The sequence below is a fragment of the Hippopotamus amphibius genome, chromosome 6, assembly GCF_030028045.1.
Source record: "Hippopotamus amphibius kiboko isolate mHipAmp2 chromosome 6, mHipAmp2.hap2, whole genome shotgun sequence".
Classification (NCBI taxonomy): Eukaryota; Metazoa; Chordata; class Mammalia; order Artiodactyla; family Hippopotamidae; genus Hippopotamus; species Hippopotamus amphibius.
The window spans coordinates 48,050,657-48,076,685 of NC_080191.1; the positions used below are offsets into that span (position 1 = coordinate 48,050,657).

General features: G+C 40.8%; 2 protein-coding genes across 2 annotated transcripts in view; both read left to right on the forward strand.

The window, feature by feature from the left end:
- Window positions 1-26,029, forward strand: part of AIG1 (androgen induced 1) — a 241,259-nt gene that overhangs the window by 207,504 nt on the left and 7,726 nt on the right.
- On the forward strand, window positions 9,679-10,731 carry LOC130855093 (transmembrane protein 185B-like). Its single transcript, XM_057738025.1, has one exon. The coding sequence runs from the start codon at window positions 9,679-9,681 to the stop codon at window positions 10,729-10,731; it is 1,053 nt and encodes a 350-aa protein (XP_057594008.1).

Here is a 26,029-nt window from a genome sequence, read left to right on the forward strand (position 1 = left end):
TGCCTGCCTATCAAGCAAGGACAGGTATCTTTTTAAAAAAGGTATGTTCAGGTAGATGAGTCTAACATAAGATGTGTACCTCTGCCAGGGTGAACTTGTACTTGTGAACTAACTCATACAGAAAGTCAGTATATCTGCCAGCATTCCATTTAAAAGTATTTGCAGTGGCCAATGGACAGGCCAAACTCATCAGAGTCCTGCTTGCTAGTCCACATCAGCTGGAATAGCCAGGCACTGTATTTGCGTTCAAAGGAGTGATCGTCTTAACTGTCATTGTGGTTGGTTCCGGGGCTGTGCATCTGATTGTGTTCTAAAGTTGGTAACACCAGGACACTTGGTGATGCCACCAGATCACACGGTGCACACCGTGTCGGCATATAGGTCCTTTCCAATATCAGCATCACATCTTAAGGTTGAGTTGGACGTGTTCCCGTGAATGCCAGGGTTGCACGCCTAAGAAGAATGGCTGGAGAGAGGTCCCAGACCTAAGAGCCTCTCACTGCCGGAGAGCCGCAGCCGACGTCAGGGAGCTCAGCTCTCTTCTCCAGGGAGGACGGTAAGCCGCACTAGCTCCTGTTTGACATCCAGGATAGGGTGGCACCTCTTCTCCTTGATGTTGTACAATGTCTGCTGTGGTGGTGAAGCTGTAACATCTCTTTCTCACAACGTTTAGAAATATTCTTCCCAGTGTGAGCTAGCTGGGTCCAGAAATAAGGGAACATGGAGCATGGGTAACCCTCATAGATGGGTGCGGTGTGGGTGAGAGCATCGTCCACGTCTATACACCCAGCAGTGTATGACCAGAGGCACCCGGGGACAGCACGGCTGGAAGAGCAGCATGCGTGGCTGGCTACTGAAGGGGTCAAACAGGAGCTGTGACAGGTGGCCTTGAGGTTCAAGGGAGCTTCACTAAGGAGAACCTGGTGTTTCTCAAGAGCAGCAGGCAGGTGTGACGCCAGATTCTCTACCTCACCCAGTAGGGACAGAGCCACGTGCAACAGCCTTCTTCTCCGACAGACACCTCTCTTGTTCTGGGTTCATCATCCGTACGGTTCTCCTCCTGCCCCATACCTACCATGAGTCCTGTGATCTTGGGCAATAAATAACAGAAGGCAACCAGGCCCAGGGGTGATCGTTCCCAGCAGAGACCCCTTTGCTCATGCCTGAGCCATTGTTGAGGGGAAGAGCAGTGATTTCCTGATTCTTCCTGTGACTTTAATTTCCACAGATATAGATGGAGAAGAACTGACCGTGAGCAGTGATAGCACCATTTCACACGATACTCAAGTTAACTATTTATAACGTTTTCTAAAATTCTGTACATACGTTTGAATTGACGTTTAGCACAACTGGTTGGAGATCTTGTGTAACCAAGGGACACTAGGTGTCTATGGAGGGGACTTGGCCTGATCTGATGGCTCTTCAGCCAACCAACAATTTCTTGAGAGCTGTTCACCCCTCTGGGGCCTGATCAGATCTGAATAGAGCACTACTGAAAATTTTTGGACTTCTCTAGAGGCCCTGTAATAACTTGCCCCTGGCTACATGTGCTACCTTCTCCTCCCCTCCTTGCCACTCACCCTCTGCCCTCCAGCCACACTCTCCTTCTTTCCATCCCTCAGAGCAGCCATGCTATTTCTTGGCTCAAGACATTCACACATGCTCTTCCCTCACTAGTCACTTGATTTCCAACCCAACCCCTTAACCTACTGATAGATTACCTACCCGCCCTTGGATTTTTACCTTAAACATCACTTCTTCCAAGAAACCTTCCCTGATTCCTCATCTAGTTGAGGTCTGTGCTGCTTCTTCCTTCCTGCTTCTTGCTTATTTGGAATGACTCCTTGAATATTTGGCTTTCCTACTGGATGGAGATGTCCTGAGGGTGGGAACTAGGCCTCTTCTGTTCATTTCTGTATCCCCACCTCCTAGCAGAATGTTTGTACAAAGCATTTGTCAAACACAGAAATGAATTAGTGAGGAGAGGCTGTAAGCAAATGTTACAGAGGTTTGGTGACCGCAAGCTGATTAAGTTATCTCTTGATTTCTGTTTTCTTTGTGATGTGAGTGACGTGGAAGGGGTTTTTTGTTTTGTTTCGTTTTGTTTTCTAAAGAAAGAATAATATAATATACCCCTCTTATCCATCACCTAGCTTCAACAATTATCAATATATTGCCAAACTTGTTTCACCTACACCTCTACCTTGTTTTTTTACAGAGATATAATTTACATACTGTAGAATTCACCCTTTTAAAGTGTACAATCCAGCGATTTTTAGAATATTCACAAAGTTGTGCAACCGTTACCCTAATTCCGGAACATTTTTATTACCCCCAAAAGAATCCCTGTACCCTTTAAGCAATCACTGTCCTGTCCCCTCTTCCCCCAGACCCAGGCAGTGACTCACCTACTTTCCGTCTATATGCATTTGCCTGTTCTGGACATTTCATGTAAATGGTATCATACAATATGTGATCTTATATGCTGGTTTCTTTCACTTATAATGACTTCAAGGTTCATCCATGCTGTAGTATGAATTCATGCTTCAAACCTTTTCTTTTCTTTTCTTTTCTTTTTCTGGCTGCGTTGGGTCTTCATTGCTCTGCATGGGCTTTCTCTATTTGCGGCGAGCCAGGGCTACTCTTCGTTGCGGTGCACAGGCTTCTCATTGTGGTGGCTTCCCTTACTGCAGAGCACGGCCTCTAGGTGCGCGGGCTTCCGTACTTGTGGCACTCAGACAGTAGTTATGAGCTCGCAGGCTCAGGCTTAGTGGTTGTGGCACACAGGCTTTGTTGCTCTGCGGCATGTGGGGTCTTCCCGGACCAGGGATCGAACCCAGGTCCCCTGCATTGGCAGGTGGATTCTTAACCACTGCACCACCAGGGAAATCCCCATACTTCAAACATTTTTTTTTTTAGCCAAATAATATGTCATTGTATGGATATACCAGAATTCATTTATCCATTTACCAAGTGATGGACATTTTTAGATGATTTCCACTTTTTTGACTGAAGATGGAAATGTGAAGGTATAAAATATCCACATAGTTAAAGGGAGAGAGCTAACAGGGAAGCAGAAGGATGTCAGGCCACAGAGAGGGCCCGTTTGAATTGAGACTAAAAATAATGCTGCACAGGCAGGTAACTTTACGACACACAAAATCCTTTAAATATGAGCTCTGCCTCTTCTCCAAAACTGTACCTGCCAGTTCTACTAATCTTCTTGGAGTTCCCCAAACCTCCCTTAATCTCTTTTCCCTCTGGCATTTGCAGTATTCTCTCCATGGGGACCATTTTATTCCAAGCTTCACTCCCACATGCAGTCTATTTTGAGTCAGATCAGATGTCACTTCCTCCAGCAAACCATCCCTGACCCTCTGGGTTGGTGTTAGGTGCCCCTTTCCAGTCCTCCCATGGTATCCCTCAGTCACCCATCAAAGCACTCACAGCACTGCTCTGCAATCTCATCCCTGCACACTGCCAGGCTGGTGGGCAGTAACTACTATGACATTCTCCATGTGATCCCCAGTGCCTGAGGCAATGCCTGGTACATAATCAGGGCTGAGTACATTTTGAAGGAATAAATGAATGAATGAGTGATGCATACTTCCCAAACCATGAATCCACGAGAGTCAAAGATGCTAAGAACTAGGATAGGATAGTAATGTGGCTGTCTTTCCAACACACTGATGGTTGCAATTCCTCAGAGATAAATTTTCACACTCTTGATAAGTGAGAACTAGAATGATTAATGGTTTTCAAAACATATTTATTTGTATTTCTGAACAAGTTTTCCATTAAAGTTGAAAATAAATATTTCAGAAATAGCTCATCAATTCTTCTATTTTCTTTCTTTGTCTACATTTGGTATTCCATTCTTGAGTGAAAGTTTCTAGAATATAAATCGAAAGTGGCAAGAGGCTGTTTACCCAGGTGGAAACAGGTAAAGAAGAATAGAATACTAGCCAGGATTTCAAATGGAATCTAGCATTAGAGAGCTAGACTCTTAATTGATACTGGAGAGGGTGAAAGTGCTTTTTCAAAAGAAAGACAGCTACTAGTGATATGCCACCTACTACCATCAGTTTTGTTAAATCAATTCTTTTTCAGATCTTTATTGGAATATAATTGCTTTACAATATTGTGTTAGTTTCTGCTGTGTAACAAAGTGAATCAGCTGTATTTATACATATATCTGCATATCCCCTCCCTCTTGAACCTCCTCCCACCCTCCTCCCTATCCCACCCCTCCCAGTCCTCACAAAGCACCAAGCTAATCTCCCTGTGCTATGCAGCAGCTTCCCACTAGCCATCCCTTTTACATTTCGTAGTGTATATATGTCAGTGCTACGATTTCATTTCGTCCCAGCTTCCTCTTCCCCTGCCATGTCCTCAAGTCCATTTTTTATGTCTGCATCTTTATTCCTGTCCTGCCACTAGGTTCATCTGTACCGTTTTTCTAGATTCCATATATATGCATTAGCATACAATATTTGTTTTTCTCTTTCTGACATACTTCACTCTGTAGGACAGACTCTAGGTCCATCCACCTCACTACAAATAACTCAGTTTTGTTCCTTCTTATGGCTGAGTAATATGCCATTGTATACATGTGCCACGTCCTTATCCATTCATCTGTTGATGGACTTAATTTTTTATTGCTTTTAACTCAAAGTTTCGGCTATGTATACCCCCCAAAAATATTAAATATTATGGAAAATTAAAAATTTTACTAGCACATTGAGTTAATAGGAATAGTCCCTGAACTTAATGAATAAACCCTTTAAAATATCTACACATATAAAATTCAGCTACATTTAAAACACTGTACGCGCCAAGCCTTTGAGTTAATTTTCCTTTGAGGAAGGCACTGTGCAGAGGAAGCAATATCTGGCACATACGAATTAAGTAGGGTTGATCTATTGAAATATAGCTGGCAACGATCCAGCTTCTTAGTTTGCTTTTAATAGTTTATTTCTAAGTGCATACATCTTTGAACTAACTATGTAGCTTGTTTTTACAAGAGACAAATAGTGGGAGATGACCTTAAATTGACTCTTGCTTTGCAATCCAAAGTATATCTTAATGCAAGTTCCCCTGTGCTTATCTAATAATGAGGTTGGACAAGAGTAATACTGCCTCGGATTGCAATGTTCAAGGCATTCATTAAAGTTAATAATCAGTGCTCTTGCATAGAAGCTTTATGCCTAATGTTGATCGGCCCTTTATTGTGTGGAGTTTGCTTGTATTCAAGTAACAAGGAGCTCACCACAAAGGCCATCAGGTGGGTTTCCATGGTAGCAACCCTTCTTTGGTTATTCCAATTTGTAACATAGACAGTATCCAAATACTCACCGTGTCACTGCTTAATGAAAAGAAATAGAATATTGATAATGCCAGTAGAATCAGGAAGCTGGTCTTTGGGCGCAACACCAAAAGAGGACATGCTGTCCCCTCAGGTTTTCTTTTAAGCAGCTGTCTACGAAGCGGGACTAGTGTCCCTTTGATCTTATTATATTATGTTCTATTAATGACCTTCAGTAGCCTCATAGCATTGCTCTAGGGACAAATAGAGCTAAAGGATGACTAGGATAGTGCTGAATCTTACGAAAGACAAGTTCGTGATTGTACCTAAGAGTGCAATGGGAAGAAAAAAAAATCAACTTTTCAACATATAGAGGATAACACTGAGGAAAGAATCACTTTCGGATTTTTGTTGTGTTCTTGTAGTTCTTCATCTTTCCTAGTGACTCAACACCTGCATTTGCCCGTTGCCTTTGTTATCTAAAAATAAATGTAGCTGGAAAGTGTCATTCCCATTGGTTGTTAATCAATTATTGGAGCTCACAGCAGCACATGGAAGTTCTGTGATGCAGCCTGGCTGGTTCTAACAGAGATCGCCAGAGAAGTCAACTGGTACTCAGTCATTCAAATAGAGAGAAGAATTTACTAAGGCCTAACATTATGTTTCTGTTCAGTCCTCCCAAAACATCATTTCTGCCACTTACCCAAGAGAGAGTAAAAACTGTAACTCTTAATTTATTTTTCTCCTTCCCCGAGGCTAGGAGATCCGAAAATGTTTATGAACTGGTAAGACATGAGTACTTCAATTTTAGCTTCTTTAATTCATGAAATCTCCACAGGACACAGTAAGGCTTTCCCTTGTAGTACTAGCCTTTCATCATAAATGGCTCAAGTAAGTGTAAAATACGTGGAGGTATGTAAAGTTATGCCAGACATTAAAAATATTTTAAAATACTTTATTTTTTTTATAAATTTATTTATTTATTTATTTTATTGGCTGTGTTGGGTCTTTTTTGCTGCGCGTGGGCTTTCTTTTTAGTTGCAGTGAGCGGGGGCTACTCTTTGTTGTGGTGTGCAGGCTCCTCATTGTCGTGGCCTCTCTTGTTGCGGAGCACGGGCTCTAGGTGCGTGGGCTTCAGTAGTTGCAGCACATGGGCTCAGTAGTTGTGACTCACAGCCTCTAAAGTGCAGGCTCAGTAGTTGTGGCACACAGGCTTAGTTGCTCTGCAGCATGTGGGATCTTCCTGGAGCAGGGATCGAACCCGTGTCCCCTGCATTGGCAGGTAGATTCTCAACCACTGCGCCACCTAGGAAGCCCCTTAAAATATTTTAAAAAGAAAACTTCAGTGAGATGGAGAACAGAAATTACTAGAGAATTAGATAAGAATGTGGCTGGTGAGAGAGAAATGGAAAGGACCCAGGACTGAGATGGAAGAAATTTAAACTGCATCAAGGGTTGAAGGTTTCCAACTTGAAGTTGTTGGGAAGCATCCATTTACCTTTCAGATGGGGTAGATGATGGAGGAAATGTCAGCTTCCCCAATGGATGGACAAGAATGAGTCCAAGGGAGAGATTCAAAGTCAGCAGGACTAGAAACTGGGGGTACTTACTGAATAACAGAAGGAGAAGAAGCTGGGGCAGGCAGCTAAGGTTTTGCAATAGAAAAAAATTTTGAGGTCTGTGTTCATTTATCTGTAGTTTCTGTTGATTTATTTAGAATTCATTTAGTTTACAAAGTGTCAAAGGAAGAACCATCAACCTAGAATTCTTTATCCAGCAAAATTATCCTTCAAATATGAAGGAAAAATAAAGATTTTCTTGGACAGAAAAAAACCTGAGGGAATTCATTGTCTGCAAACCTGCCCTAGAAGAAATATTAAAAGATATTCTTTAGGGAGAAAGAAAATCATAAAGGTCAGAAACTTGGATCTACATAAAGAAAGGAATAATGTAGTAAAAAGAGTAAAGATGGAAAAAAAATATTTTATTTTTCTTATTCTTTATTGATCTGTTAGAGAAGTGTTCTTCAAAATTACAATAGTAACAAAGTATGTAGATAAATGATAAATAGTAACAGTGTATGTGGATAGATGAAATGGATGGCAATGAAGTTATAATGGAAGAAAAGGAGGAAGTGAGAATACCCTGTTATTAGGTATCTGCACTACCTATGAATCAGTATTTGAAAGTGGACTTAGTTACGAACATGTATTACAACTTTAGGGAAACACTAGAAAAAATTTGCTAAAAGAAGTACAATTGATATTCTAAGAAAGAAGAGAAAATGGAAGCATATAAAATACTTAATTAAAACCAGAGGAAACAGAAAAGAGGGAGAAGAAAAAAAGAAACAAAAAATAAGTACAAATAAATGGATACTGTAAACAGTTACTAGTCCAACTATATCAATAATCACTTTAAATGTAAATGATTTAGGGACTTCCTAGGTGGCGCAATGGGTAAGAATCCACCTGCCAATGCAAGGGACATGGGTTCGAGCCCTGCCCCAGGAAGATACCACATGCTGCAAAGCAACTAAGCCCGTGCACCACAACTATTGAGCTTGCACTCTAGAGCCCATGAGCCACAACTATTGAGCCCATGTGCCGCAACTACTGAAGCCCACGTGCCTAGAGCCCATGCTCTGCAACAAGAAAGACCACCGCAATGAGAAGCCCATGCACCACAACGAAGAGTAGCCCCCGCTCGCCGCAACTGGAGAAAGCCCGTGTGCAGCAACAAAGACCCAACACAGCCAATAAAATAAATAAATAAATAAATTTATTTTTAAAAAAGTAAATAGTTTAAATCCATCAATTAAAAGACAAAGATTGTCACAAATATAAAATAACAATAACCAAATATGTATTACCTACAAGAAACCCACTTAAATATAAAGACAGATAGGCCAAGTGTAAAGGGATAGAGAAAGATTTAATAGGCTAATATTAACCAAAATTAAAATGATTTAGCTATATTTCAGGCAAAGCACAGTTCAAAACAAACAATATCATCGCAGATAAAGAGAATCATTATATAATGATAAAGGGATTAATTCTCCAGGAAGACATAATGACCTTTAGTGTGTGCTTCTAACAACAGCACATCAAACTATGTGAGGGAAAAACTGATAGAACTACAAGAAGACAGATTCAAATCCGCTATTATAGTTGGAGATTACAACTGTTTTTCAGTAATTGATAGATCAAGCAGGCAAAATTTAGTAAAGATATAGTTGGCCTGAACAGCACCATCAATCAACTTGATCTAATTGGCATGTATAGAATACTCTATTCAACAAGAGCAGAGTACACATTCTACTCAAGCTCCCATGGAACATTCACCAAGACAGATAATATTCTGAGCCATAAAACACACCTTAAATTTAGAAGAATAGAAATCATACAAAATATGTTCATAGTTCACAGTGGAATTAAACTAGAAATTAAAAACAGAAAGATATCTAAAAGATCCCAAAATATTTGGAGTTTAATTAACATGCTAATAAATTACACAGCTCAAAGAAGTATCAAGAGAAATTTAAAATATTTTGAAATGAAAGAAAATGAAGATACAACTTATCAAAATTTATAGAATTCAGAGAATGCAGTCTTCAGAGGTTAATTAAATGCATATGTTAGAAAAGAAATAGATCTAAAACCAATAATCTAAGTTTCCGCTTTTAGAGACTAGAGAAAGAAGAGCAATTTAAACCAAAATCAAGCATAAGAAAGAAAATAATAAAAATTAGAGCAGAAATCAATGAAATTGAAAACAGGAAGTTGATAAAACCAAAAACTAATTCTTTGAAAAGATCAGTAAAATTGATTAAGCTCTAGCCAGGCTAACCAGGAAAAGAACAGAGAAGACATACATTACTAATATTAGAAATAGAAGAGGAGGCCTCCTGCCTGGGCCCCGCCCCCAGCCGGCCTGGAGGATGTGAGCTCACTCTCGCCTCCCTGCTCCCGCCGCCGCCAGGAAGTGTCCGCCTGAGGTCGCGGCCCGCTCGCTGACAACTGGCCAGCCGGGGAGACGGCAGCTCGCCAGGCACCCAGCCTGAGTCGCCCGCCCCGACCTTCCCGGCGCCACATGGAGTAGCTCCTTTCCAAATGGGTACGGAGTGAAGGCGGGCGACAGGGCGGACCCGGCGCCCCCACTCGCAGACTCCCCGCATCCCGGCCCACCGCGCTTCCGGCGGGTCACGTGACCGCGCGCGCACGTGTTCCGGCCTCAGCGCCGCTGGCCGGAAGTTACTCTGACCGGCGCCCGGCTGCTGCTCACTGAGAGTCGCCGCGGGCTGGCCTGGGAGGCAGCGGGCCCGGGGAGGGGGCGGAAGCGGCGCGCGCCGGGGGGCAGACAGCGGCCTCGCCATGAACCCCAGGGGCCTGTTCCAGGACTTCAACCCGAGTAAGTTTCTCATCTACGCCTGCCTGCTGCTCTTCTCCGTGCTGCTGCCCCTCCGCCTGGACGGCGTCATCCATTGGAGCTACTGGGCCGTGTTCGCCCCCATCTGGCTGTGGAAGCTCCTGGTCCTCGCGGGCGCCTCGGTGGGCGCGGGCGTTTGGGCGCGGAACCCGCGCTACCGCACCGAGGGGGAGGCCTGCGTGGAGTTCAAGGCCATGCTGATCGCCGTGGGCATCCACCTGCTGCTGCTCATGTTCGAGGTCCTGGTCTGCGACAGAGTGGAGCGGGGGACCCACTTCTGGCTGCTGGTCTTCATGCCGCTCTTCTTCGTGTCCCCCGTGTCCGTGGCTGCCTGTGTGTGGGGCTTCCGACACGACCGGTCCCTGGAGCTGGAGATCCTGTGCTCCGTCAACATCCTGCAATTCATCTTCATCGCCCTGAGGCTGGACCGGATCATCCACTGGCCGTGGCTGGTGGTGTTTGTGCCGCTCTGGATCCTCATGTCGTTCCTCTGCCTGGTGGTCCTCTGTTACATTGTCTGGTCCCTCCTGTTCCTGCGCTCCCTGGATGTGGTTGCTGAACAACGAAGAACGCACGTGACCATGGCCATCAGCTGGATTACCATCGTGGTGCCCCTACTCACCTTTGAGGTTCTGCTGGTGCACAGGCTGGATGGCCATAACGCCTTCTCCTACATCTCCATATTCGTCCCCCTTTGGCTCTCGTTAATCACATTGATGGCCACAACCTTTAGGCGGAAAGGGGGCAACCATTGGTGGTTTGGTATTCGCAGAGATTTCTGTCAGTTTCTGCTCGAAATTTTCCCATTTTTAAGAGAATATGGGAACATTTCCTATGATCTACATCATGAAGATAGTGAAGATGTTGAAGAAACATCGGCTCCAGAAGCTCCTAAAATCGCTCCGATGTTTGGAAAGAAGGCCAGGGTGGTGATAACCCAGAGCCCTGGGAAATATGTTCCCCCACCTCCCAAGTTAAATATTGACATGCCAGATTAAACTCGGCTTCTGGAGTGTGCCCACAAGTGGAAGAGAAACCAGATACACACAGAATCCACCTTACTTTGGCCTCCTTGCTCATCCATGCCAAACCTGGAACTGAAACAAGCTCCAGACATCATTTCATGCCTTGTGTGAGATCGATGCTTATCAGAGACTCATCAGTATTCACCAGAGATGTAGGAGGCTGTGTGTGTGTGTGCGCCTGTGTGTGTGTGGTGTGCCTCCCTCCATGTGTGAGGAACTTGTTTTGTAGGCTGGTGCTCGCAGAGCTTGCTGAGAGCAGTAAATTGAATTGTTTTGGTAGGTCCTCAAATGGAATAACTACACAGCTGGGTTTTTTTTAAAGTGGTACTATACCTATCAAAAGTATTGTTTTGAAAAGTATTTTTATACACTGCAAACGTAAACCTGTATTTCAGATTGTGCCTGTTCTCTTTCCCACCACTTGCATATAAACCTCATAGTTATTTAGTTTTCCTACTGTTAAAGTGGTTTTTCTTTGGGCTTTGCTGATACTGGTCTTTAATAGCCTAATAGGTGAATTTTTCTAGTGCAGTGAATCCATCCATATGTGATATTTATGACTATTGTAGCACTGTAATATGTTGAATTCTAGTTTTGTGCAGTACAGTGTATTATGTTAAAGTATTTTTTTAAGTTTATATGTGAAGATATATGTCTATTGCAGATGTTGTTAAAGACTGCTTAAAACATGAATATGTACCTGGCCTGGGGTCTTATCAGAGCTCTAGGCATGAGTATAGGGATTGAAAATCCCCAAAATCTTCATATTCAGGTGTTAGATGATTCCGTCTGCAGTCTGGAGGTCTCTCTTGGAAGGAGCCACCGTCCTTTGGGAACAGGTGACATGCTGCAGTGTGGTACCAGACCCTAAAGTGACACTTACTCAGCACCTTGAATTCTTCCACACAGGCAAGAACATTTCTTCAGGAACAACCAACGGAAGCACGTGGTTTGTAAATTTCTAAGAATTTTAGAATATTAGTTGGCCATGACATACAGTGGTGTTTGTACTTGCCATTGGAAAGCTGGAGAGTGGCCTTAACCGGAAATTGTCAGCAGGATGGAGTACTATTTTAAGGTCCAAAGTTTTTGATCTGGCAGCGACAGGGAAATAATAGTTTAGGTTATCTTTTAAACAAGTACAATGTTTGCTTTAGGTACTGGTGGTACCGGGGAATCAGAAGGGCAAATACCAGATCCTGCGAGAGTAATGTTCTGAGAACAAATAAATGCTTTCAACAGAAGGTTAAAATTAAAAAAAAAAAAAAAAAAAAAAAAAAGAAATAGAAGAGGAGTCTCACTACTGATCCCATGGACATTAAAAGAATAATTAAGGAGTATTAAGAACAGCTTTGTGCCCACAAACTTGATAATAACTAGATGAAATAGACCAATTTACCAAAACTCACACAGGAAAAATGGACAATCTGAATAGGCCTATATCTATTAAAGAAATTAAATCAATTTTTAGTAACCTTCTAAAACAGAAGGCTTCAGGCCCAAAGGGTTTTTACTGGTGAATTCTACAAACATTTAAGGAGGAAATGATACCAATTCTTCACAATCTCTTTCAGAAAATAGAAGCAAACACCCTCTAACTCATTCTGTGAGGCCATCAATAGCAATACTAGAGAAAAACATTGCAAGAAGGAAACTTACAGACACATATCTCTCTTGAATATAGATGCAGAACTTCTCAAAAAATAATAGCAAATCCAATCTAACCGTGTATTAAAAGATTTATTCATCAAGACCCAGTGGAATTTATTCCAGATATGCAAGGGCAGTCAACATTGAAAAATCAATTAATGTAATCCACCACATCAACAGACTAAACAGGAAAAATTAATAGATGCAGAAAAAGAATTCGACAAAGCCCAACACCCATTCATGATTTGAAAGAAAAGAAAGAAAAAGAAGAAAGAAAGAAAGAAAGAAAGAAAGAAAGAAAGAAAGAAAGAAAAAGAAAAAGGAAGAGAAAACTCACCTAAGTATGAATAGAGAATTTTCTGAGGTTGATAAAGAACCTCTATCAAAAAACCCACAGCTAACATCATACTTAATGGTGAAAAACTGGATGCTTTCTCTTTAATATTGGGAACAAGGCAAGGATGTCTCCTCCCATCATTCCTGAAGTCCTGGTGCATCGTTCCTAGCTAGAGCAATAAGAAAGTAAGGTAGAAAGTAGATATAGATTAAGGGAAAGAATAAAAACTGTTTTCATTCACAGGTGACATCATGGTCTATGTAAACAATCCCAAAGAATTAATGGAAAAGAAACTCCTGGAACTAATTAGTCACTGAATACAAGGTTAATATACGAAAGTCCATTGATTTCCCGTATACCAGCAATGAACAATTGGTATTTGAAATTGAAAACAATACCATTTACAATAGCATCAGAAAAAAGTGCAATACTTAGATAAAAATCTAACAAAATAAGTACAACATCTATATACAAAAACTATAAAACACTTGTGAAAGAAGTAAATAAGATATAAATAAGCAGAGGGAGAGTCTGTGTTCATGAATCGGAAGACCCAATATTGTTAAGATGTCAGTTCTTACCAGCTTGACCTATAGATTCAACACAAGCCCAGTTAAAATCCCAGCAAGTTATTTTGTGGATATAACAAACTGAATCTAAAGTTTATATTGAAAGCCAAAAGACCCAGAATAGCCAATGCAATGTTGAAAAAGAAGAAAATTGGAGAACTGACACCACCCGATGTCAAGACTTAACATAAAGCTACAGTAATCAAGACACTGTGGTCTTGGTGAAAGAATATACACAGAGATCAATGAAACAGAATAGAGAGCCCAGAAGTAGAAATATAGGCAACTGATACTTGACAAAGGAGCAAAGGTAATTCAATGAAGAAATGATATCTTTTCAACAAATGGTACTGAAACAATTGGAAGTCCTTATGGGAAAAAAAAATGAATCTAGACACAAACCGTATACCTTTCACAAAAAAAAACTCAAAATGCATCATAATCTAAATGTAAAACTCAATACCATCAACTCCCAGAAGAAAACACACGGAATTTGGGTTTTAGATACAACACCAAAGCATAAGCGAAAAAATCCTGAAAATTTACTAAGCTTCCCAAAATATGTTACAAATGTATTTATTGGGTAAGTGATAGGAAAAAAAGAGAAAAGAGGTTGTAAGAGAGCTGAACCCGTATCTTTCATCTTAGGAAGTCAGGAGATAACTAAAACTAATAAATCAAGAAACAACAATATGTGGGTATTTTTAAGAAACATGGATATAAAAGATAAATGAAACAGCTGATATTATTGAATGTGACTTCCTCCGGGGAGCCGAATGGGGCATGGGAAGGACACTAAGGGCTGAAGTTGGATGGGGCAGGGAGTTTCTGCTTTTTCAACTTAAGCTTTACAGAACTTTTGATGGTTTAATTTGGATAAAAATGAAAATGAAGTTGAAAAATGAACCCTACAACTCAACTTGAAAAAAATAGTGATTGACTCCATTACTTCTCCCTCGCACTAGTAAGGGCGTAATGCTAAGGTGTTATCTAATGTCTGTATTACTTGTTAGACTGGGGACCCATCACAAGGGCAGGAACCACATCTACTTCACATCCTGCTATATTCACATGTCTGACATTCTAGGCACTGATACGTATTAGCTGAATGAAAAACATAAAAGGAACATCTAGCAGTTGTAGAAGCAGCACACAGAGGACAAATGTGACAAATAATACAGAGATAGCTCAGTGTCGCGTGACACTGGGCACTGGCACAGAGCAAGAGCTCAAGAAACATCTGGAGATGTCGCTGTTTATTAAAGAAGGTTGGCAATTAGAGAGAGGCTGGTCATCCAAGGAGGATCAAAGAAGAGGTGATTATGGCAGGGATAACCCTCACGTTGTTTGTAATCCTAAAAATAAGAATCTAGCAGAGGGAGATGCATCAAATGTGCTAGAGAGACACTAGAGATCATTCCTGCAAAATATGGAAAATTATGGTTTTCCTTGTGGGATTTAGGATGTTCTTCCTCCTCCTTTTCCAGAGGTAGCCGTTGAAACGCATGGATTTCTTAGTCCTGCAGCCAGTGCTGATGCGTGCTTGGGCCATAGCACTCCCTTGCTGACCACACTTCGCACCTCCCTCTGGAAGGAACGCATGTTCCCCACAGTGTTCAGAAATGTGTTAACTTGATGTTTGGCACCTGTATGCTTTGAGAAGGTCCATCCAAATGATTAAAATTAAGCAAAACCAGTCATGCATTTTATTAAGGGAAATTTGAATTGAATTCTCCTCAGGGCAACATCACCATAAGACCAGGTAGGCTACAGAAAGTGGAACCCAAAGGAAGCCAGTCATTTGAAACCAGTTTAGACCTGTGCCAGGATGTGTGTTGGGGGAAAATATTCTGAAGTAGATTATTGACCTGCCTTTGTGGATAAATTACTCTGATATCTGTGACTTAGAATCGGGAAGAAAACACATCCTCTCATTAGCGCATTGCAGGAATTCATTTTGGGAGGCACACACAATTTGCCTCTTTCCTCAGGAATGGGTGGAGGAACTAGCAACCTTGAAAACATCTTTGTGTATGAGAAGTACAGGAAAATATTATATATTTCTCCGTAAAGAGAAGCAGTGGAAAGCTTACCTGTTTGTTTTGTTTGCTTGTTTTTGTGTCTAACCCAAGTTGACTGTGCGAAGAACTTTGTATTAGCTGATGACTACATCTCTAAAGGAGGCAGCACTCTTTATACCCCTTTACCAAAGGGGAAACCGAGGCTCAAGAAGGTCAATAATATCCAAGGTGACCTAACTACCACACGATCTGAAGTATAAATGACACAACTACATAAACAGGACCCGCTACATAATTTGTGGGGCCCAGAGCAAAATAAAAGTGTAGAACCCCTTGTTCAAAAATTATTATGAATTTCAAGATGGTGACAGCAGAGCATTAAGCCAACTGTGAGGCCCTTCTGAGCACAGGGCCCCATGTGACTGCGCCCATAACACTGGCCCCGTGTATAGATACATCCCAGGTTCTATATATTTGGGCTAGCGCTAATGAAAAAATTGAGAAGACTTTGATGAATCTTAAATTATGACTGTACCTTAAAAGCTTGCCTTGAAGAATACTCTATTAAATGAAGTAAATGAAGAATTATATAGTTATATCAGTAACTTCTAAAATTATCTCTGCAACTGACCTAGAAGCTGTTTCAACACTGCTTCAGATGGGCTGCTTGCATTTGCTATTGCCTGTGAATTGATGCATTATTTCTCTAGCACTGCTCTACACGTCACCGTGGAGAACTGTTTTCAGAGCCCTGTTCTCTTGTAGACAAATGTCCTTTGTCATACTCCCTGGAACCTAGAGCCTTTTCAGTGGAAAACTTGGCAGCCCTCCACATTGATCTCCTCAAGGGCACACCTTTGCACCTCCACTGCTGCTCGCCCCACCTGGCACACAGTAGGGACTCAAGAAATGTTTGTTGAATAAATGAGTGAGGACACGAACTCCAGAACACTTCAGAATTCTGGATTCTCAGAAATGTAGCAAGAACCAGTCTCCATGCAATCAATACTCAGGAGATGTCCAAGGAGCCTTTAGAATGGCCCTAAAATGAGACAATTAGATCTAAAGAGAGGGCTAAGTCTAAAGACAGCATTTGAGCCAAAAGTCAAAACTGTGCTTGAAAAGTCCTCCAGAAGCATCAGTTTGGAGGTACCATGTGAGACGCACAGAATCCACTGGGCAAGAAGCTGATGCACATTGTCTCAGCCCGACCTTGGGGCATAGGCTCATTGCCTGCCAAGCAGAGTCGCAAATTCCAGTAGGCTAACCACACGTGTGATATGACTATTTATTAAGAGGTAAGTCAAAGCCGTCTCTGAAGGAAGTGTTTATCACTTTATCCCTGCAGTGGCTTTTCTCCCCTTAGGAGAAGTTGTAAAATTCGATTTCTGAGTTCTATAAAAGACTCAGTCTTGTGTTAAAACTTCACCAAAACTGATTTATCTTACATCTTGTAAAATGTCTATATCTCACACATTTTCTACTCTGAGCATGAGTTGCTTTTGTAGTCAGTGGGGGAAAAAAAAGAAGAAAATTTACACAAAGAGTTCAAACTTGGATCATTTTTTTGGTTCCGAGTACATTAACAGCTGTTCCCGTCCATCGTATCCTAGTCGTCAGAGCACTAGAGGAGCCTGGCATACAGGCTAAGCGCTAAACGGCTCAAGTGGATATCTCTGCTTCTCCACTTATTGACCCCCTCAGGGCTTCGGTGTCTTCATCTATAAAATGGTGCTAATATAATCCCTTCCCCAAAGAGTTGCTCCCATAAAACATTTAGCACCATGCCTGTCATTAAGAATTCAACACCGTTAGCTATTAGCTGTTACTGTGTATGAGTCTGTGTTGTCTTTTTTTTTTATTTTTATTTTTTTTTGAGCTCTTTATTGGAGTATAATTTTTTTTTGAGCTCTATATTGGAAACTGTTGTGCCAGTTTCTGCTGTACAACAAAGTGAATCAGCTGAATTTAAACATATACACTACCAAATGTCCTGTGTCTCTTGAGCCAGTAGCTGAGCTGTCAAAAAGCCTTGCTCCTTATCTAAATGTGAATAATAAAATCAGTTTTTAAATCCTATTTAAAATAAACTAATCTTAAGAAGTGAAAAGTTATCAACAGTAAGATAGGTACATGTGTTGATCTAGGATAACCAAGCGTGACAGAGCCAAAAAGGAAAGGATGATATTTCTCCCTTACTACAGCTCCTCAAGGGCTCCAGTGGCCACTACCATTCATGGTTTATGTGATAGGATGAAATTTGGCCATGGGGAAGAAAGAGCTACTGAGCTTAACAAGGTCAATCTTTCTTTACTTACTATTTACCATTTATACCCAGTCAACATCCAAAGTAGATTTGAATGATACACATACCACTTGGAATCTGAAAATTTTCTTGCTTCTTCTTTGTAGATGGAAAGTCAGTTTTCTAATTATTCTCAGTTTTCAAAGATACTGTGCTAATAGATGTCTACTCTACTCTGGAACCACTAGTCCGTTGGCTTCAAGACACTACACTTCTGTCTTTCTTCCATGTCTTTAGCCCACCTTTTTCGGTCTCTTTTTTAGATGCATCCTCCTTGAACTACCCGTTAAATCTTGAGCTTTTTCAGGGCTCTCTTATGGACTTACTGTCTTCATACTGTGAATGCTACCTTAATCTCTTCTGATGGCCTCAACCACCATCTTTTTGCCAATGAGCCCAATATCTGTATTGCCACATCAGTCCTTTCTCTACAACCCAAACCCATGTGACTGCCTTCAGGATATCTCCACTTGGATATCTTACTGATGCCTCAAACTCAATGTGTCCAAACTGAACTCGCCATCCCCTCAAACCAGCCCCCTGACAGCGTTCCCTATCTCAGGAAATGGCAGCACTCTCCACCCAGTTAATCAAGCCAGGAATCTATGATTAATCCTTAACTCATCTCAGCTCCCTCATTGCCTAAATCCAATCAATCGCCAAGTTCTCTTAATTCTATTTCCTAAATCAGTGCCTTTCAAACTAATTTTACTGTAAATAAATGAAACATCTTTTGCATCATGGGTGCACGCACACACACACAAGTGAAATAGAAATTTCACAAAAAAATTTTTATCATCGTTATAGGCAAGGCTTTCTGATATTTTCTGTTATATTTTCTTCTGTTGTTGCATTTTAAAATGCTAGTAACCAGTGGGTTACTGGCAAGCGTTTAACAACCAGCTCTTCTGGAGGCGAGAGAAGGGAGCCTGATGTGTAGCATTTGACAGTTTTTGGTATAAATACTCCCACTATGGTTGAATTTAAGCCACCAACCAACAAGCTTGCAAACATCCTAAAGATACCAGCTCTCCTGACTATATACAGCATGCAATTTCTTGTGACCTACAGTTTTTGATGGACACTGGTTGTAATAGCTCTTAAATCTACCAACTAATTTCCATTCCCAGCGCTACCACTCCAGACCTGGCCACCACCATTTCTGATACAACTGGTTTCCAGGTCAATCTGATCTGTTTTGTATTTATTTAATACCCTTCAAAGACTTCCTGTTGTCCACAGTAGGACAGAGTCTACAATTCCTACCATGGCTTAAAAAGTCACCCACAGTTCGGCACCTGTCTGCCCCTCATGCCCTCTCCCTTGATTTCAATAAGAATGGTTTCTTCTTGAACATCTGGGAGTTCTCCCTTGTTTTCATGTCTTTGAACATACTGTTCCATTTGGCTGGAAAGTTCTTGCCTCCCAATCTTTGTTCAGCTGACTCTTACTCATCCTTCCCATCACAGCTTAAATGCTACCTTATTCATTTATTCCTTCTGCTACTATGTAACAGGCATTATGGTAAGTGCTGAGGATACAGTGATATGTAGTAATAGATGCAGTCCCTCACCTCACGTAACTTAGATTGCTAGAGGGGGAGAAGTATTATGCAAACAAAAAGATTCAAATTTAAATACTAATAAAAGAAGAGCTTAAAAAGAAAAGCGATTCATGGTCCTATAAGAGTGTATAAAATCTGACCTACTCTAGTAGATCAGGGAAAACTTTCCTGTGTGATGACTGGTTAGTTGTAATAGTTGAGCCAAGATATAAAGGAGAAATGTAATGAGTCTAAGAGGTGAGTAACTAACAGCATAGGCAGAAACAGAAGCGTGTGTAAATCCACATGGCAGGAAGGAACATGGTAAAATCAAGGAACCAAATGAAAGCCAGTGTAACAGAAGCAACATAGGAGGTAGGGGTATGAGACAGGTAGAAGCCAACTCTATGAAGGGTACTCTAGACTTCATTAAAAATTGGGGTCTTTGAAAAAGGACAGTGGAAGGCCATTGACATATCTGAAGTGGGGATATAATGTGTTCAGATTTCTGGTTTGAAACATTCACTCTGGCAGTTATGAGGATGAATTGGAAGGCGGCAAAAGTAAATATGGAGATAGATTAGAAACTATTACACTACTCCAAACAGAGATGATCATTACACAAATTAAGATGTTAGTCATACTGAAATAAAGATACTATGCTACTGTATACTATACAGTACTGCACAGTAAAGTACACAAAAGCACAACCACTTGTAGAGAATACACGCACGTGGTAATGTACACCAGACATGTGAACTAACTTATGTGATTGGACATGTGAATGCACATTTGCATCTTTGAAAGTTTGCAACTTGAAGATTCGTATGTAGGGGACTTGTTCTATTTGCCATGCTTATAATTTTCTATTTTTTGCAAAAAAAATAAAGAAACTTGATTTTTATGTTGTAAAAAGAAAAAGATGTTGGTCATGGAAATGGGGGAAAAATCGACCTATTAGAGAGAAGTGTGAGATAATCTTAACAAGACAAGATATGGACTGACTACATGTGGTGAAAGAGATGGACACAGCAAAGATGACCCCCAGGCTTGAGTTACAAAACTAAATGAATGATAGTGCCCTTCACAGAATGGAATAACCGAGGAGGACCAGGTTTATTGAAAAAAAACATGACTTTGGATGTAGCTATATCGAGTTTGAGGTACCTTTAAGATGTGTAAAATGAGATGTGTTGAGGACTATTTGATAAACTGTTCTGGAACAGTGGAGAGATCTGGATTAGGACATAGATTTGTGGAATATCTGTATAGGTAGCAGACATGCAGCACTGAACAAGAGAGAACTCATCAACTGAGAAGACAAAATATGAGAAGAAGGTTTAAAAACCAGTCCTTAAGGAAATTCAAAATTTAATGGCTGGAGTAAAGGGTGAACTTAGGAAGGAAACCAAGAAGAGCAGCCAAAAAGGTAGGAAGAAAACAGGAGAAACTGAGATCAAAGAACCAGTATATTTTGGTGGAGTATTAAGAAAAAAAGCCAGACTGTTGGTGGAGGAAGAGTGTAAAGTACAGATCTGGGCTCAATGAGTGTAGATTCACTGGAGAAGTTTGTCTTTGAAGAGAAAGAGAGATCGAGCAGTATTTGTGAAATTGATGGAAACTTTTTGATTGTGTTTGATTGAAAAGCGTTTGGGCATATTCATCAGGTATGAAAAAATTGGTTTGAAGAAAGGTGAAGACAGGTGAGGAAGAAAGCCTAATAGGAAGTGTAAGCATCACAGAAAAGCAGAGAATGATCCCTTGCACCCGTGACACTCCTACACTTACCCTAATTCTGACCACACTTGTAGTTTCTCCGTGAATATCTGTGCGCCTCGTTACTGCATGAGAACAAGAATCACCTTTGCCTTGTTTGCTTCTGTGTCCCTAGTGTGCCACACAATATTCAGATAGGAGGCATTAATAAATGTCATTCTTAATTGCACATTCAAGTGAATGAAATTGGAATTACATTTAATAAAATAGTCACTCCCAGAAGTCTCACAATACTATAGCATATGCAGATATATATATGCACACACGCAAACACACACAGTGGTTATCAATTTTTTTAGACTAAGATTTAAATTGGCATCATTACCTTAAGCATAAGTGGTTTGGGCACTAAGACAAGAAGGCCCTAGAATGAGATAGAAATTAAAAGTCAACCAAGAACTGAGAGCTCTCCAAATAGATGAGCAAGGCCATGAGTCATTTTTGTGCAGAAAAATGAGCCCTGATTATATCAAGGAAACAAATGGTGAAAGCACACAACCTGTTAGGACAAGTGGATGCATCATTCACACCAATCTGGGTGAAACCCCACATAACAAGACTCCTATATCTGAGATGGTTTGATGACCTACTAAGTCAAAAAACTTAAAAAAAAAAAAAAAGAAAACCTTCTCTTTGATTTGGAAACAATATTAAATGCCTCATATAAGGAAGCAAGTCCATGCAGGAGAAGAGAAATCAGATGTGCATTCCTTTCCTGGCTTTGCCATTTTTAAAGATAAATTATTTAATCCAGCCTCAGTTTCTGTATCTGTGAAATGGGGATGTTCATACCTCAGAGGGTGGTTGAATAAGGTAAGGGGATTACATACCATAGCAGAGCACCATACTCAGAATAGCTATCCACTTCCCCAACCTGAGAATTTTACATTTCCATCGTCAGTTCTGAGGAAGTCTCATTATACTCTATAAATTCAGATTTTTACCTCAGTAGGACAAGGATGACATGCTATGTCTGGGATTGCTGACAAGACTAAATAAGATTATGTGCGTGAAGGTCCTTCGTGAAATAAGAAGAACTGCTTTTTTTTTTTTAACTGAAGTATAGTGGACTTACAATATTACATTAGTTTCAGATGTACAACATAGTGACTCAATATTTTTATAGATCACATTCTATATAAACGTCTTATAAAATAGTGGCTACATTCCCTATGTTTTACATTACATCCTTGTAGTTTATTTCCTACCTAGTAATTTGTACCTCTTAATCCCCTTCACCTGTCTTTCCTCTCCCCTCACCCTTCTCCCCTCTGGTAGCCACTAGTTCGTGCTCTGTGAGTCTCTCTCTGTTTGATTATATTCATTCATTTGTTTTATTTTTTAGATTGCACATATGCGTGATAGCATGCAGTATTTGTCTTTCTCTGTCTGATACTAAGCATAATACCCTCCAGGTCCATCCATGTTGCTGCGAATGGTAAAATTTCATTCTTTTTTATGGCTGAGTAATTGTTAATTGTGTAAATATACTGCATCTTCTTTTTATCCATTCAACTGCTGATGTACACTGAAGATTGTTTTCATATCTTGCAAATAATGCCACTTTGTACATTGGGGTGCATATACCTCTATGAATTAGTGTTTTCACTTTTTCAGGTATATACTCAGAGTGGCATTGCTGGATCATATTGTAGTTCTATTTTTAATTTCTTGAGGAATTGCCATACTGTTTTCCATAGTGGCTGCACCAACTTGCATTCCCACCAGTGGTCTACTAGGGCTCTCTTTTCGCTACATTTTCAACAACACTTATTATTTCTTGTCTTCATGAGTGTAACCATTCTGACAGGTATGAGATGATATCTCATTGTGGTTTCAACTTGCATTTCCCTGATGATTAGTGATGTTGAGCACCTCTTCATGTGCCTGTTGGCCATTATACAAAGAACTTCTTAAATTAGGGGCAGCAAACTATAGCCAATGAGCCAAATCCAGCCCACCCACCATCTGTTTTTCATTTTTTGTTCTTTTATGACCCAGCTAAGAGTAGTTTTTACATTTTTTAATGATTAGGGAAAAAATCAAAAGAAGATGAATATTTCATGACATAAAAATTATATGAAATTCAAATTTTAATGTGTATAAATAAAGTTTTATTGGAACACAACCACACTTTCGTTACATACAGCCTACAGCTAGCTGCTCTTACACTACAATGGCAGAGCTGAGATTTGGGACAGGGACAGTAAGGCCTTCAAAACTGAGAATATTTACTACCTGGTTCTTTACAGAAAAGGTTTGCAGACAAAGGGCATAGAGGAAAACCAAAAAGACACAAGGGAGCCCTGGGAAAACTGGGGGAGACAGAGGTAAGAAGTAAAGTTCTGGGCATAGGAACAAATACAGCGTGGTTCGTGTGCTCAGGGATTAGCAGGGAGTCACTGTGGCTGGAGTGGAGTGAGTGAGGGGGAGATTAGTAGGAGAAAAGTCAGAAAAGGGCCCAGCAAGCTTAGGCAGGGCCTTGAAGAACCATCCTGTGACACTTGCTTTTACTCTAAGAGCAAGAGGAAAGCTACTTTGAGCAAAGTAATGGCAAGACCTAACTTTAGACCAGATCAGCCTGGATGCTCCAATGAGAATGGGCTATAAAATAGATTGAAGCAAGGGGAAAGCCGAGTCAGGAAGCGATTGCAGTGGTGCCGGTGAGAAGTGATAATGGCTTAAGCCCAGATGGCAGTGGTGGCAATGGTGAGAAGTAGATATTTGGGGCATATTTGGGAAGTAGAGCCAATAGGACCTAAGGATGGATTAATTGGATGTGGATTTTAAGAAAAAGTCAAAAATGAGCATATTTTCTACCCCAAGCTACTGCTGGGATAAAGTAGTCATCACTGATTTGAGAAATGAAGAATGTGGGAGGAATATGTTTGCTATTGGATGACAGAGGGAGGGGCAGATATGCAGGAAATAGGATGCAAGAATGATGAGGACACCATGGAAACGTTAACCCGGAGATGCATCCTCCAAGGGGAGATGTGCAGCGGGCAATTGAGTATGGAACTCTGGAGATCAGGCGAGACCCAGGCTGGAGACATGAATTTAGGAGTCCTCTATAGACAGATGGGATGTGGCTATGGTTGTTATATCTATTCAGTATTACAGGATGATTCCATACCAATCAGTACAATGACCAAAAGTGCACTGCAAACAACATCTGAGGAATAGAGGCCTGGCATCAGAGACATTACCAAAAGCTGCAAAAGAAAGTTTCGTTCCACCAGAAGCAAGTAGAAAGCCAGGAACAAGTATAAAAATATAAGTAGCATTCATGATTAGAATTGCTCCTAATTTGCCTAATTGAGGAAACAGTTTACAGTGAGTCAGATTATAATTTTCTACGTTGGTTTGCAAAATCAATTACAGCTCTACGATATTACATTTTGGGGATATTGCATATTATCTCCATAGAAATTAATAAGCCCTTTGATGGGCGCATGACACCTCCTTACACTAGTTAAGACAAGATTAGGAAAATAAAACTGCCTGTAACATGTGAACAGACAAAATACGATGCATCAAAATCCCGTAGGTTAGTTCAAACAATTTAATTTCTGCTGATTGTCACAAAAGCTTCAGTTCTCTTTTAAAAATTGTGACTAGCTTGGCTTCCTCTTTTGGTAAAAATCTTTTCGTTTAGACTGTTATTCAGGCTGACCTAGATGGGCTTAATGAGCACCCCTTTCCTTTAAGGCAATGTTTCTCCATCTTTCATTATTGACTCCTTCCACCAACGAACCTTTTTAGGTATTTTTTTCCTAACTTCCACTCCATGAAAATGTTTTATTGGGGTAAAATATGCATAGCATAACATAATGTTTATCATTTTAACCGTTTATAAGTGTACAGTTGAGTGTCACTGAATCCATTCTCAATGTTATATAATCATCACCACTGTCTATACCCAAAATATTTTCATTATTCCCAACTTAAGCTCTGAACCATATATAATCATACCCTATTCCCCAACCCCCAGCCCCTGGTAACCTCTGTTCTACATTTCGTCCCTATGAATTTGCTTATATATCTTATATAAATAGAATCATTCAATATTTATCCTTCTGTGTCTGGCTTATTTCACTTAGCATCATGTTTTCAAGGCTCGTCCATGTTGTAGCATGTATCAAAATTTCATTCCCCTTCACGGCTGAATAATATTCCATTTTACGTGTACACAGCATTCTGTTCATCCATTTATTGCTGACGGACACTTGGGATGTTTCCACCTTTTGTCTGTGGTGAATAATGCTGCTATGAACATTGGTGTACAAATATCTGTTTGTGTCCCTGCTTCAGTTCCTTTAGATATATACCTAGGAGTGGAATTGCTGGGCCCATGGAAACTTTAATACCACAGATAAACTGTATATCGGGGGGGTTTTGGTTTTTTGCTTTTTGTGAGAAGAGGCATGTTTTTGTTTGTTTGTTTTCTGGGTTTTTGTTTGTTTGTTTGTTTGTTCTTGGCTGTGTTGGGTCTTCCTTGTTGCACGTGGGCTTTCTCTAGTTGCGGCGAGGGGGGCTACTCTTCACTGCGACGTGCACAGCCTCTCATTGCGGTGGCTTCTCTTGTTGTGGAGCACAGGCTCTAGGCACATGGGCTTCAGTAGTTGTGGCATGCAAGCTCAGTAGTTGTGGCTCACAGGCTCTAGAGCACAGGCTCAGTAGTTGTGTCGCACAGGCTTAGTTGCTCCGAGGCATGTGGGATCTTCCTGGCCCAGGGATCGAACCCATGTCCCCTGCATTGGCAGGTAGGTTCTTGACCACTGTGCCACCAGGAAAGTCCCATATATCTGTTTATGTTCAGTATATATATGTAGCTCTACTTTATACATTAAAAGTGTAATATTTCTTCGCCACTCTTGCAGAACCAATCTTTACTTCCTTGAGGGGGGAGTAATAGCACCCTCAATGAGACTACAAGCTCTAAGGTAAAGGGAGGTTTCTTGTCTCAGGTGAGGTTTATGGGTAGGTAATATATACACATAGATAAACTGCTTAAAGAGGACGGAAGCCATGGATGATAAGGAAAATGACCCCAAACGCATAAATGTT

What these genes read in the sequence shown, in the direction of transcription:
- LOC130855093 (XM_057738025.1), top strand. Translation starts at nt 9,679, where the DNA reads ATGAACCCCAGGGGCCTGTTCCAGGACTTCAACCCGAGTAAGTTTCTC.